The sequence below is a fragment of the Ahaetulla prasina genome, chromosome 2 (assembly GCF_028640845.1).
Source record: "Ahaetulla prasina isolate Xishuangbanna chromosome 2, ASM2864084v1, whole genome shotgun sequence".
Taxonomy (NCBI): domain Eukaryota; kingdom Metazoa; phylum Chordata; class Lepidosauria; order Squamata; family Colubridae; genus Ahaetulla; species Ahaetulla prasina.
Window position 1 is genome coordinate 278548227 of NC_080540.1, and position 15601 is coordinate 278563827.

At 40.7% G+C, this 15601-nt stretch overlaps 1 protein-coding gene across 2 annotated transcripts in view; it reads right to left on the bottom strand.

Moving 5' to 3' along the window:
- Positions 1–959: 959 nt before the first annotated feature.
- EGFLAM (EGF like, fibronectin type III and laminin G domains) overlaps positions 960–15601 on the bottom strand; it is a 148863-nt gene continuing 134221 nt past the window's right edge. For both annotated transcript variants that reach the window (XM_058170037.1, XM_058170035.1), the window contains 5 exons: positions 15231–15309; positions 14083–14226; positions 11589–11672; positions 9972–10075; positions 960–2752 (listed from right to left, as the gene is read on the bottom strand). In XM_058170037.1, the coding sequence (XP_058026020.1) occupies positions 2598–2752; positions 9972–10075; positions 11589–11672; positions 14083–14226; positions 15231–15309 (566 nt within the window). In that variant the 3' untranslated portion in view covers positions 960–2597. The remainder of the gene's footprint in view (positions 2753–9971; positions 10076–11588; positions 11673–14082; positions 14227–15230; positions 15310–15601) is intronic.

Below are 15601 nucleotides of genomic sequence, written 5' to 3' on the forward strand. Positions count from 1 at the left end.
AAGGGATTTTTATCAGGATTTTTTAAAAAATGGTCAACCTTGAAACCCACTGACCGGTTCTAATTATTTTGTTTCAATGTAGGTTGAATTAATGTCGTTCAGAGTGTGAAACAGAATTTTCTATTTTTCAAGCAGCTTTGATCTGAGCCCTGTGAAAGGGCTGTGTGTTCCTTGTAGCACACAATTTTTCCAATTTTTTTTCTCTCCAGACTAGCCAGTACAGAAACAGCAGAGACTAGTCGGGTTCCTGCTGTTATAAATTTAGGAGGATTGCAGGATTGCGGAAATGAGAGTAAGAAAAAAAAAAAAAGCAAAGAAGCTCATGGCCAGACAGAAGATCTCCAAAAGTTATGTATGTCACAGGCTGCCTGGTAAGCTACAACATATTTTTTCTAAGAATGGCTATGGAGTCTTTCATGTGGGTAGGCAGGCAATGTTGCGCACATGAAAAATTGTGCTTTATTTTGCAAGCTGATAATGCAACAGCATGTGTGGTTCACACACAAGCTGCCATGTTATGCCATTAGTAAACATAAACTGATGGCATAACATTATTGTGGCTGTTCTACTAAGGTTTTGTGTGGATGTGCCCTCTGTGCCTAATCTTCTGTCCTGTTTATAATTTAAGAGTGCATTTAACATTGCAAAGATTCTGGAGGCTTACTCTCTGAAAGTTCTGTTTCTTTTGTTGCAATGTTAATTTTATTCATGCAACTAGGAAGTAGCAGCAGCCTCCTCATTTGCAAATAAAAGCAGTATCAAAAAGCAACAGATTTCCTTTTGGTGGGCTTATGGTACGAGTGCAACAGAGAGGGGGTGAAAAGATGAGTCTATGTGTTTGATTTTGTTAAACAAGTCAAGTTTAACAAAACAGAGGAGGGGGAGGGGGAGGAGGAGGGGGAGGAGGAGGAGGAGAAGGAGATAATTTTTCTTCAAAAATAAATCAAATAATTCAGGAAAACTTTTCTGAAAACCGATTCTAAATCCAAACAAATTTTAATATTTTCAAAATTGTTATTAAAAACCAACTCATCTAAATTTTCTGAATGTTGCATGGCAAATAGCACCTACTATGGAGCACAATCCCATCTAACTTGTGGGCCTGGGCTACATAATAAGGGAGAAAGCAACTTCCCACGGTTCCTTGTGGCCAATAGAACACATAGACCCAAAGAACATTTTTCTGTTCACGCACAGTCCCAACGGTCTTGCTGTTGAACATAACCTCCATGTTCTCTGCTGGTAGACTTCACCGCCACCCCTTCGTAGGTGACAATTCAGCTGGTGATTCTGGCTTTAGCACCGCACTCAAAGAAGTCGGGCTATATTTGGGGAGCAGCTCTTTGAGTCCATGCTACCATACAACTATGGTTGTTGATAGTATTGAACTTTAATGACCATTGCTCTACCCTCTAATATGGATGGGCCAATCCACATGCTATTTCTAAAGGAGAAGAACTGAGGAGCAGGAGCAAAAAATGCACAGCTGTGGGAAATATAAACAGAGACCTTACAGTAAGATGAGGTAGGAGTTGCTCCCACACTCAGAAGCCCTGGGCGCCATAACTAAGGCCAGTACAGTGTAATGCTGAAAATATTGGGCTAAGACCAGAGACGTTCATGCCTCTCCATGGCCGGAGACCCACTGGTGCCTTGGGCTTGTCACTCTTATTAAACCCAACCTATCTGATAGGTAAAGGTAAAGGTTCCCCTCACACATATGTGCCAGTTGTTCCCGACTCTAGGGGGCGGTACTCATCTCTGTTTCAAAGCCGAAGAGCCAGCGCTGTCTGAAGACATCTCTGTGGTCATGTGACTGGCATGACTAAACGCCAAAGGCGCACGGAACACTGTTACCTTCCCACCAAAGGTGGTCCCCATTTTTTTACTTGCATTTTTTACGTGCTTTCGAATTTCTAGGTTGGCAGAAGCTGGGACAAGTAACAGGAGCTCACCCTTATGCGGCACTAGGGATTCGAACCACTGAACTACCGACCTTTCGATCAACAAGCTCAGCGTCTTAGCCACTCAGCCACCAAGTTCCTGATAGAATAGATACTGATACTGATAGAGTAGATACTGATAAGAGTAGAGGAAATTGGAAGGAGGCCTGTGCTGTGCCTTCTTGAGCTCTTGAGGGAAGGCAAAATAGAAAACTATCAAATAAACAAAATAAATACTGCAAACTCCTGCACATCTGAGCCATTTCTTAGTCATGGGGTAAACTGGCCCTGGTAAATGCAACTCACCTATGAACCAGACATGCCTGATAGATAAGATTTGCCAAAGCTGTAGGTTTTATGTCAAGAAAAACACCAGCCTTTTGCAGCGGTGCTAGGATTTGGTGAGATTTGCCCTGTAGTTGAAGTAGCAAAAATTGGGATAGTCCCTATATAAAGCATTTGGTATGACTGAAAGAGCGCAACATCCAAAAGAAAAGAGAAATGGCAAATGGTCCCTTTCGTTTTGCTTTCGCTTCACTTCTGATTTCCTCTTCCAGGTGTTTCGTGGGAGAAGTCCTCACTGTGCAAGAGCAGTCATTTTGCCGTCGCTGCTACACAACGTCATCTTCCCGTGTGGTGACGGGTGTCTGTCTATTACTTTCTCCCACAAGTGTTAATGTTCTTCCCATCAGCTGCATCTTCAACTAGTGAAATATGAAAATCTGTAGAAAGCGTGAAGTGCGAGATACAACCTACCAGACCTTTCATGTACTGTCTGTTTGTATGCAGTGCTATTTCTTTCATTCCCCCTGCAAGAGAGAAAAAAACAACAACACCTCTTTTAAAATAAAGTTCTGTATGGCTATTTCTAGCCCTAAAAACCCCTGCAGAGAGTTCTCCCAAAGCAGATTTCGTTAAATGGTGGCAAGTTCTATTTAATATGATAAGGCCGAAAGCAGGTGTCGTGTCCCACTCCTTCGCTGACAGCTGGGTCAGGGAAATCCGAATCAGGCTTGCCTCTGCAGCTCTGCCCAAAGTCCTAGCAAAGTCCTCAGAGCAGGCAGGAGACCAGTAAGTGACTTCAGCAAGATAAGTTTGACTTTTGCCTGACTCAGAGACTGCCAGAAAGTAGCTCCTTTATATAGGCCATGGGGTGTGGCTCCATGACTCAGCACTCATTAAGGCCTGCCCTCCTTCCTCTGTTGCCTCCGCCTCCAATCTTCTGATGCGAGGGTCACTCCAATCAGCTGTTCTTGGGAGTAAACCCTCCTCAGGCTCACCTGCTGTGGAGGAGGGGGAGGGGTCTAGCTGCTCCGTTTGCCTGGGCATGGAGTCAGGGCTGGGGCAGGGAGATGCTCCTTCTTCTGCAGTTTGTGGGGGCATGGAGCCAGGACTTGGGCCGGAAGGCATACATTCCTCAGTGTTGGGGAGCAGGTAAGAAGGCCCCGGCTGCTCTGAGGGCGGGCAAGACACAACAGCAGGGGTGAAATGCTCCCGGTTCGGACCGGATTGCCCGATCCAGTAGCGATGGTGGCGGGTGGCTCGGAGAACTGGTAGCAAAAATCCCTGCCCCCCCGCCCATGCCCAGCTGAGCCGCGCAATCATCAGATTTTTTTTTTTACTTTTAAAAGCATTTTTCTTTCGGCTGAAAAAAATGCTTTAAAAAAAAAGCCTCTGATGATTGCGTGGCTCAGCTGGGATCGTCAGAGGCTTTTAAAACCTCTTCGGCCAAAGAGGTTGTAGAAAAAATTATTTTAATAAGGCTCCTCTGATGATTCCAGCTGATCATCAGAGGCTTTTTTTTTCTTTTAAAGGCAAAAAAAATGCTTTTAAAAGAAAAACCTGTGACGATCAGGCAACTCAGCTGGGAACAACTGAGGAGCCTTTTAAAAGACTTTTTTCTACAACCTCTTCGGCCGATAAGGTTGTAGAAAAATGCTTTTAAAATTTTTTTTAAAAAAAGTTGGCCACGCCCATCCAGTCACATTCCCCCACCACCACCAAGCCACATCCACAGAACTGGTAGTGACAAATTTTACATTTCACCCCTGGCCGAAAGCCAAATGAAGCGCAATGCATTCTGTTACAGAGAAACCTTGAGAGTGACTCTTTTCTGAGGTACATTTCCTGCCAATTTTCCCCCACTAGGTGCTTAAAAGTGAGGATGGAGGACTTCCGGTTTGGCACCGTAGGTGATGGCGGTGATCTTTACGATCACCAACCTCTGGATTATGTGGAATCGCTAGGACAGCTTAAATCTGCTGCCCAGCGGTTCGGAAAACCCCCTCTTCGGGAGAAGGAGAAGGGGTGAGCTGAGGGCAGAGGTTGAATTTCCCTAAAGCCCCTGAGAAAAAAGGGGTTTGAAGGGTTAAGTTCCCTCCAGTAACCCGAAGTGCTCCAGATCCGAGGATTCTTCTGCTTTGGCGGAACCAATCACCACGACCAAACGCCGAGATTTATTTTGGACAATAAAGGATTATACCGGACAGAACGAAAGTGGGAGAACTTTAAGCAAGTAGCCAAGCCGATTCCCCGATACTTTGTAACAAGCTTGAAAACAGCAAGAAAATGGAGGCGAATTGTTAACAAGTTAACGAGTGGAAAGCGAAAGTGATACTTTCAGCGTGTGCCTCTGCAGTTGGTAATTTGCATGTTACTTGCTGCTTTAACTCTTTGCTGCCTGCTGATAGAATCTAGGAGATTTTTAAATACTGCTTTAAAAGACTGTGTTTCTCAGAAGTTAAGAAGATTTAAAGTGAATATTAAGTTGGAAATAAATAAATAAATAATTTTATAGAAGATGGCAGCCAAACAATTAAAGTCTACTGTAACAAAGAGCTCTGGAACTTTATCAGCTGGTGCCTCTCCAGCTCATACAGCAGAGACTAGAACATTGAATTTAGAGGCGTTACAAGAGAACTTAAAAGGCTTTATAGAAGAAAAATTTAAAGTAATAACTGATGAGATGTCTGAAATGAAAGAGCAGATATCAGAAATTCAAGTGGGAAATAAAGAAGTTAAAGAAGGATTTGTAATGGCAGTACAAAGTTTGGCAACGAATGTGATTTTATTGGAAGAGGAGGTTGAAGAAATTAAGCAACATAATTTAAAATTAGAAAATAAAATGGATGAATTTCAAAGTAAAATGGAAAAACAGAGGATGAAATAGTTTTGATACAATATAGAAATATGGAATTTGCTCTTAGAATTCGAGGTTTGAAAGAAAATAAGGAAGAGAATTTAAGGAAATTTTTCTGAAGTATTTGCTGAGATATTAGCAGCTCGTCCAGCAGATGTGGCTTATCAAATTGAAAAATATATCGTGTGAATTCTTGGATAGCAAGGCAAAAAAGTTGCCAAGGGATGTTGTTATTTATTTTACAAACAGAATAGTGAGAAATCAGATTTTGCAAGCTTCATATAAGGGGAGAAGATTCAGATTGCTGGTCAAGATATCTTGATATTAAAGGAAATTCCACCAAAATGTTAATGGCTAGGAAGGAATTTGCCTTCCTGGTGAATGAACTTAAAAAACATCAGATTGAATATAGATGGGATATTCCAACTGGTATAATAGTATATTATGCAGGGAAAGTACATCGTTTCAATACGGTTGGAAAAGCAAGGGAATTTTATGTTGAGGTATTAAAGTTGGAAGTCTTCCCCATTGGAAGCTAGAAGAAGGAGGCTGAAGTGAAGGAAGAGAAGTGAAGCAGGTACAAGAACAGATTGTGATGGAAGAAGATTTATTACAAGTGTTGGAAATACCTACGACGGGTTTAGATTCAAAAGAACAAAGGCTGACTAGAGCTGCTGCTAAACGCAAGGAACAAGAGATGAAGGCACAACAACAACTGGCAACTACTACAATGGAAACAGTGGGAGGAGCAAGGCCTAAAGTAAAATGTGATCTGCGGCTGGTGTTCCAAAAGTTTCCTTTGGCCGATAATGGCAATTAAACTATTATCTTGGAATGTTAATGGCCTGAATTCACCGCAGAAGAGAAGGAAAGTATTTCATTATTTGAAATAATTTAAAATTAGAAAATAAAATGGATGAATTTCAAAGTAAAATGGAAAAACAGAGGATGAAATAGTTTTGATACAATATAGAAATATGGAATTTGCTCTTAGAATTCGAGGTTTGAAAGAAAATAAGGAAGAGAATTTAAGGAAATTTTTCTGAAGTATTTGCTGAGATATTAGCAGCTCGTCCAGCAGATGTGGCTTATCAAATTGATAAAATATATCGTGTGAATTCTTGGATAGCAAGGCAAAAAAGTTGCCAAGGGATGTTGTTATTTATTTTACAAACAGAATAGTGAGAAATCAGATTTTGCAAGCTTCATATAAGGGGGAGAAGAATCAGATTGCTGGTCAAGATATTTTGATATTAAAGGAAATTCCACCAAAATGTTAAGGGCTAGGAAGGAATTTGCCTTCCTGGTGAATGAACTTAAAAAACATCAGATTGAATATAGATGGGATATTCCAACTGGTATAATAGTATATTATGCAGGGAAAGTACTTCGTTTCAATACGGTTGGAAAAGCAAGAGAATTTTATGTTGAGGTATTAAAGTTGGAAGTCTTCCCCATTGGAAGCTAGAAGAAGGAGGCTGAAGTGAAGGAAGAGAAGTGAAGCAGGTACAAGAACAGATTGTGATGGAAGAAGATTTATTACAAGTGTTGGAAATACCTACGACGGGTTTAGATTCAAAAGAACAAAGGCTGACTAGAGCTGCTGCTAAACGCAAGGAACAAGAGATGAAGGCACAACAACAACTGGCAACTACTACAATGGAAACAGTGGGAGGAGCAAGGCCTAAAGTAAAATGTGATCTGCGGCTGGTGTTCCAAAAGTTTCCTTTGGCCGATAATGGCAATTAAACTATTATCTTGGAATGTTAATGGCCTGAATTCACCGCAGAAGAGAAGGAAAGTATTTCATTATTTGAAACAATTTAAAAATGACATTACCTGTTTACAAGAAACACATATTAGATCTTGCTAAATGTTGGAGATGCGATTGTGAAGATGCTACTTATTACCATATATGGTGGACTTGTAAAAAAGTTAAAGTATTTTGGATTAAAGGCTGGTGGATCATGCAGAATATTTTGAAAAAGAAGATTAAGTTTACTCCGCAGTTCTTTCTACTAGGAATAATTATGGACTATACAGCTATAGAGACTAAATTGATTTTGAACTTAATAACAGTCGCAAGACTTTTGATTGCTCAGTATTGGAAGAAAGAAGAATTACCTACAATCAAGAATGGACAAAACAAAACAACAAATGGACACTCAAAGTATCAAATCTGGCAGAGATGACAAAATCTCCGCTTACTTGAAAGACTATATACTAGAAAAATATATTTTAGAATGGAAAATGTGGATTGATTATATTTAAAATAAGTATCAGATAAAAAAATATCGAATAGCATATGAGTAAATTTAGGAAATATTTTGTATTAGATATATTTTTGAAGGAGAGGGGAATTGAGAGTGTGACTAAGTGTGGTGTGACTAAAGATTATAATTTAGGAATTATTTTGGATTATGATTGTTAGTTTTGATACCCTGCATTTTGTTCTGGGAAGTCGGGGTGGGGTGGGGGTAAGGGGAGGGAATTGGGGGCTTTGGTAGAGATGGAGTGATGGTTAATGTACAGGGATTATTGAAGAAATATAATTAATGTAGGGTCGGGTCTGCATAGTTACCATTTTAGAACGGTGGGGAGGGAGAAAAGAGAGAGTAGGAGGTAGGAAAGAGGAGAAGAGGAAGGAAGAGGGATAGTAGAGGGAGAAGGAAGGTGTAGGGTGGAGGGAGGAGTGGATGTAGATAAGAGAAGGAGAGGAAGGTTTGGAAAGTAAAAGAAGGTAGAAGAGGGAAGAGTGTTAAAAAGGGTGGTGGTGACTGGGCAAGCCCGACTAATTGTATATAACTGTACATTGGATGAATTATTTGATATGATTGTAAAAATAAAACTTTTTATATATAAAAAAAAAAAAAAGTGAGGATGGAGATCAGGGGGAACAGGAATGGTCTCTGCCAACCTTTTCATCCCATCAGTGTCTCCCAGTTAGATGGGAAACTCTGAAAAGGATCAGAAGTTCCTTCTGGATAAACAAGCTTCCATTTTTTTCAGTGGGTTGTGGGTGGGGGGAATGAAAGGGGAGATCATAAATCTTTCCCGTAATACAGGGGTCTCCAACCTTGGTCCCTTTAAGACTTGTGGACTTCAACTCACAGAGGAGTTGAAGTCCACAAGTCTTAAAGGAACCAAGGTTGGAGACCCCTACCCTAATAGAAGGTAGCCAATATAGGAGTATTTTGCTTTGAATGTTATACAAAAAATATCATCATAACATCTTGTCCTTGCTCCAAGAAAAGTGTTTTCCTCGTATTTGGTTTTATCAGGCATTGTTTCAAACAGATACACAGGGAAGGAAAAAGACAATGTGGCAAAAATACAACTGAGAATGAAATTTGGCACCGTTTTGAGACATGGTTTCTCCTTGCTGGCGTCTTCCTAGGGCTGGGAGACACTAATTGGCCCAAAGTCATCCGTTAGTTCTGTACCTAAGGTAGGACTAGAACTCTTCTCTTCTGCTTTAGTCCAGTGCCTTTAACTACTCCACCTAACTGACTCTCTTTCAGTGCCAACATCTATCCAAATCCTTTTCCAGAAAAACCTCAATCCTCTAGGGCAGGGGTCTGCAAACTTGGCTCTTTTAAGACTTGTGGACTTCAATTCCCAGAGTTCCTCAGCCAGCTTTGCTGGCTGAGGAACTCTGGAAGTTGAAGTCCACAAGTCTTAAAAGAGCGAAGTTTGCAAACTCCTGCTCTAGGGAAAATATGGAAAACAGAAAGGAGATTGTGGGGAGTTGTTCTTGGATTCCACCCCATATTCACAGCTGTACTGAACATTGAATGCGGTTTCCATTCTTGTCTCAACCCTCAAGCCAACACAACATGGGAACAAACATGAGGATGACCTGCAGCCGGAATACGAGTTTTGGACTCCAAAGAGAATGGACTAATGGTTAGAATTGTTGTTGTGGGGCTGCAAGGATAATCAGAAAAAAATGGTACCTAGGACACTCTGGAAAATAATAATTTTAAAAAATAGGGTGAGACCCCCCCCGACCCTCTATTTTTAAGTGGGGCCAAACTGGCTTTTCCATTCTAGTAATATATCACAGGGCACTTATTCAGGTACTTTAAAAAGTACTGTGTACCTGACAATAAGGAAAGTACATATCCCTATAGCAGCGGTTCTCAACCTGTGGGTCGCGATCCCGTTGGGGGTCGAATGATGATTTGCCAGGGGTCGCCTAAGACCATCGGAAATATGGGAAGTATACTTGTGAGTCGAAGAATCGTGCTCCAATGGTTGACTCCACAAGCCAGCTGCAGGCTCTTCAAATCACTAGCTGAATTCGGCTTCAGGCGCGATGAGTTAAAAAAGAGAGAAATCTTTGCTCTGATGTCTCCCTCTCAAGCCAGCTGCAATCACTCCCAATCACTAGCCTAATCTGGCTTCAGGCACGATAAACTTAATAGGGGAGGAGTCTCCGCTTTAATGCCTCCGTTCTCAAGGCAATCGAGAAGGCAGTTCAGATCGCTAGCCAATACAGCTTCAGGCACGATAAATTCAAAACGAAAATAATTTTACGGTTGGGGTTGCCACATCGTGGGGAATTGTATTAAAGGGGTCGCAGCACTATAAAGGTTGAGAACCACTGCCCTATAGTAAGGCAATCCTGTCTAAGCTTTTCAGGCATTTCTTTTTCAGGATGGATGTTAAGCCAAGGAAGAAAAATTTCAGTCTTCGGATTGTACTGTTTCACTGCAATGCAATCCTTGATTATCAGTGAGGGTTAGGATTATAAAATATTAAAAAATTATAAGTCATATTAAATATATAAGTAAAATATTAAAAATATAAAAATCATGCAATATTAAATAAATTTTTCCACAATTCTTAATTTTTAAAAAAAAAAAAAAGAATTTAGCAGGACTTACCAACAAATAAATCCCCATTAATATTCAACTGTCTCATCATTCCTGGTGATTTGCCAGTTCTTGCACCATAATCATCGACCGTGATCTTCCCAGATTGTCCATCCCTTAAATTGATAAAAAAAAAGTATGTTCCCACATTCAAAAGTTTTCATAATGTATCTTACATTATGTATGACTCTAGAAAGAGTGCAGAGAAGAGCAATGAAGATGATTAGGGAACTGAAGGCTAAAACATATGAAGAACTGTTGCAGGAACTGGGTATGTCGTTTAATGAAAAGAAGGACTAGGGGAGACTTGATAGCAGTCTTCCAATATCTCAGGGGTTGCCACAAAGAAGAGGGAGTCAAGCTATTCTCCAAAGCACCTGAGGGCAGGACAAGAAGCAATGGGTGGAAACTAATCAAGGAGAGAAGCAACTTAGAACTAAGGAGAAATTTCCTGACAGAACAATTAACTAGTGGAACAACTTGCCTTCAGAAGTTGTGAATGCTCCAACACTGGAAGTTTTTAAGATGTTGGATAACCATCTGTCTGAATTTGTGTAGTGTTTCTACCTAAGCAGGGGGTTGGACTAGAAGACCTCCAAGGTCCCTTCCAACTCTGTTATTCTATTCTATTCTATTCTATTCTATTCTATTCTATTCTATTCTATTCTATTCTATTCTATTCTATTCTATTCTATTCTAATGTGTAGAAGTGGTTGTACATGTTTCAGATGCCTTCTGCTGATGGGCCAACTGCAGGATAATAGCCCAGTATGAAAAGGGAAAGAAAGCCCTTTGAGTAAGGGAGAGTCCACCTGCTTACAAAGCAGTACCTATGTTTTTGCAACAAAGTTGTTGTGTTGCCCCACATGCTGCCAATCACACACTGGAGATCTCAGATTCCAAATGTTATGATGAAGCAAATCGAAGATGCCTCATCATGATATAGCATTATGATATCTATGCAAAAAATTTAGACAGCTAGTCTTCAGACCACCATGTAAAATATGGTGGACACCAGGGGTGAAATGCTCCCGGTTCGGACTGGATCGCCCAATCCGGTAGCGATGGCAGCGGGTGGTAGCAAAAATACCAGCCAATGCCCAGCTGAGCCGCGCGATCATCAGAGGGTGTTTTTTTAACTTTTAAAAGCATTTTTTCTTCAGCTGAAAAAAATGCTTTTAAAAGTAAAAAAAAAGCCTCTGATGATCATGCGGCTCAGCTGGGATCATCAGAGCCTTTTAAAAGCATTTTTCTACAACCTCTTCAGCCAAAGAGGTTGCAAAAGATGCTTTTAAAAGGCTCTGAGGATCCCAGCTGAGTTCCCTGATCATCAGAACCTTTTAAAAGCATTTTTTTATAAGTTCTTCGGCCGAAAAGGTTGTAGAAAAAAAGCTTTTAAAAGTAAAAAAAAAAAAAAAAAGTTGGCTACGTCCACCCAGTCACATTACCCCTCCCCAAACCATGCCCACAGAACCAGTAGTAACAAATTTTACATTTCACCACTGGTGGACACCATGCTGGAAATACGGCTTGCATTTTTATTTTTTTAAAAAGAATGTTGAAAGTGGGTTTACACATTGATGTTTAATGATGGACAGAACTATTCAAGAATCAAGAATCACCACTTACCGAACTGCCTTAACTTTATGCCATCGGCCATCACTGAAAGAGCCATTCACTGTTATATAAGCAATGCCACTACCCAGATTGTAACTGAAAACAAAGGAAAGATTTAACAGATTCTAGAGAACATACTATTATATCTAAGTTCAGTCCTTTTCACTATCCAACAATCATTGGACAACACTTTTTTTTCTTTATTCTGTTCTCATAGCTGTGAATCTTCAGGGAGATTAAAAGGATATTACAAGTGTTAAGAATGGTAAAACCAGAGATGGTATTCAGCTGGTTCGGACTGGTTCAGGCGAACCGGTAGCGGAGATCGCGGGTGGGCCCACCCACTTGCCCCTGCGCTATGCCATCCTATTTAAGCACATTTTTGAGGCTGGGCGCATGCGCAGGAGGCGCGCATGAGCAAAGCACATGGGTGGAAGGCCAGACACATGTGGAGGAAGGAAGGTGCACGTGCGAAGCGAGCATGCATGTGCGGAGAAAACCGGTGGTAACAATATATGAAGCCCACCTCTGGGTAAAACTATAACAATTATAAAGACAAAAGCAGAGAAATAAATAACAAAGAAAAGGAATGAAAGAAAAATGACAAAATTTGAATTATAACTGACATAAGGTAAAGGTAAAGGTTCCCCTCGCACACACATGCTAGTCAGAAGACGTCTCCGTGGTCATGTGGCCAGCATGACTCAACGCCAAAAGCACACGGAACGCTGTTACCTTCCCACCAAAGGTGGTCCTTATTGTTCTATTTGCATTTTTTATGTGCTTTCGAACTGCTAGGTTGGCAGAAGCTGGGACAAATAACAGGAGCTCACCCCGTTACGCGGCACTAGGGATTCGAACCATTGAACTGCCAACCTTTCAACCGACAAGCTCAGCGTCTTACCCGCTGAGCCAACGCGTCCCCATAACTGACATGCTTATCCAGGATAAGCATGCTTTTGAGATTGAGGCTCCACTATTACATAAATCCCATGGCATTTCCTAACACATATTCATAGGATAGTGCAGAAAAAGATTGGCAGGAAAAGATCTTGTAACTCACTGACGCCTCCCTCCTTTTCATGACTGAAACACTTCTACTTAATTATAGTTCCTTTGGCAGCAATATTAACCATACAACAGAACTCCCCAAATCAAGTTGGAGGAGACATGTTAGGGCAGGGGTTTCAAACTCGCAATGACACATTGTTGGCATGTGATGTATCGCAACTTTTTTCCCCTTTGCTAGAATAGGGGTGAGAGTGGCCAGTACATGATGCATCCGGCCCATGGGCCGCGAGTTTGACACCCCTGTGTTAGGGAGACAACATATTGTAATACTATGGCCGTGACTTCTAAACATCTGTTTGAACTAATTGGGCAGCTTGAGCCAAGGCAGAGGAGCCACCAAAGAGGCTACACTTGGATAGGAAGCAACATGATTATTTTCAAAATAATAATGATTCTATTCCTAACAAAGGGTGCTTTGCAATATGATTCTCTCTACAATAGTTTTATTCAACCTTGTCTGCTCTAAGCTGTGTGGACTTCAATTCAGGGGTGAAATTCAGCAGGTTCTGACAGGTTCTGGAGAACCGGTAGCGGAAATTTTGACTAGTTTGAGGAACCGGCAAATACCACCTCTGGCTGGCCCCGGAGTGGAGTAGGAATAGAGATTTTGCAATATCCTTCCCCCAGGAGTGGGAAGGGAAAGGAGATTTTGCAGTATCATTTGCCTGGAGTAGGGTGGGAATGGAGATTTTGCAATATTCTTCCTCTGCCACGCCCACCAAGCCACGCCCACCAAGCCACATCACACCCACCAAGCCATACCCACAGAACCGGTAGTAAAAAAATTTGGATTTCACCACTGCTTCAATTCCCAGAATTTCCCTGTCAGCTGGCTGGGCAATTCTGTGAGTTAAAATCCACACAACTTAAAGAGATCAATGTTGAGAAATATTACTCTATAATTAGATGGTCATATTAACTTATAATAATATTTTGGTGCATGACTTGAGACATGAAATGAATTAAATAACATAAAATTAACCAGAGGCATCTCATCTTCATCAATCTTTTTTGTCCTTTTCATATTTTCTGCTATATGAGATTTGCATGAACAGGATTTTTTTTTTCATTTATGTCTATTACCCAGAGCTCTGCATGCATCTATGCACATATTATTTTCCTCTCCAAAGGATTATACCTTTCAGGAAAGGACTGGGAACAGATATCTAGGACTTATTATAGTTAGTACTTCTTCTTTCATCAGATTGAGAAATGAACCACCATCCCATCTGAATGCTGGATCCTGTCTGATTCTGTGAGACTAACGTTTTTTTTAAACAAAAAATGAGCATTAAGAAATTTAGGAGTCTTGCAATTCATTTCAAGAAATGGGAAAAGCAATTACACAGAAATAATACATTCATTCACAACTCAGGGCAGGAATTATATAAATACCACATCCACACACCCGGTTCCAAGTGAAAGGATTGCCTACCTGAAGACCAAGCAACCATCCTGAAGACCAAGGGAGATGAAGTCACTGTTGGATCGCATTGGGCTATCACCTCTCCATAACAATAGACCATCCATCAATGTAGTCTTAAACCTCATAAACACATTTGTTCTTGATCCCGACACTCTGTGTGGTGTATGAAATAAAATTTCAGTAGCGTGGGGGAAATAACATAATCTTGATTGCAATAACTTCCCCTCTCTGGTAACATAACATTAATTTGATAAGATGTTTCTCCTAAAGATCATGATAAGTATACTCTCAAAGAGGCTTTGGGGAATAACAAACAACTAGTTGATTTGTAAAGTATCAAATAACATTTTTTAAAAATACACCTGGTTTTAAAAAAAAAGCACTGCATTTTGTTTACTTTGTACATATGAATAAACCAAAGATGGTATTCAGCCGGTTCGGACCGGTTTAGGCGAACCGGTAGCTCCAACAACAGTTGGCCCCACCCACCTGTCCCTGCTCTATCCTGTCCTTTATTTCCTGCTTTGTAGCTCATCTCAATCACGCAGCACAGCTGCCCCTTGCTGTTCTACTTACCGTTGCTGACTTGGAAGGTAAGCAGCTGAGCTTCTAAATGCTCCATTTTCAGTGTTGTGTGCAAGCGCCTTAGGTGCGCACATGCGCAAAGTGCACATGCGCATGCAAAGCGTGTGCTCACCAAACCGATTGTTAAAGCGGAAGCATCCCACCACTGGAGTAAACCCTCTGTGATGTGGTTCATATCCATATCAAAACAATCCTTTCATAGACATGGTAAGAACACAAGCAGAGGGCATCAGCTTAAAGAAATCTAAGTTAGATTTTGGCTCTCACTGAAGCTTTCTATGTCTCCCTTTCTATCATGTTTTCCTACTTAGCAGGGATAAGATTCTGGTCCTTTATATAATTTGGACTTCAACTCTCACCTTTTCTTGCCAGCATGGCCTATGGCAGTCACAGAAGGCAATGCATAACGCTATATGATATCTGTTGACTGTTTTAATCTAAATCTGGAAAGACAGTTCTTAGGCTTTTAATATTTGCCATGTACCTGCGTAAAACCATAACCACTCACACATCCAAGATTTCTGGATGACAGAACTACAAGCAAAACTCGGGCGTTGACTACATGAATTTACCTTTTAAGAATGTCTGGATTGTCGTATGTAAGATAACTGCGACCGATGAACTGTGGAATTTCAATGGCTTCCATCACAGCTAAAATGTTAAGGGAAACTTGATATCAAAATTCAAGTTACACATTCAATGGTTTTGTATCAACAAACTATAAGGAAACATTAAAAAACATGCATTTTTCAGAAGATTCTCAGTCAATAATTTTTGGTTAAGAGTGACTCAGAGTTCCACCTTCACAGTGACATGATAAACTTCTTAATCCTACAGGTCAAATCTAGAGAAGGCTCTTATGGTCTTCTTATTTCAACAACAGTAAGTGATAAAATATGAATTATTTGTTTCTTTGCTGTCCATCACACCATTATATGGAAAA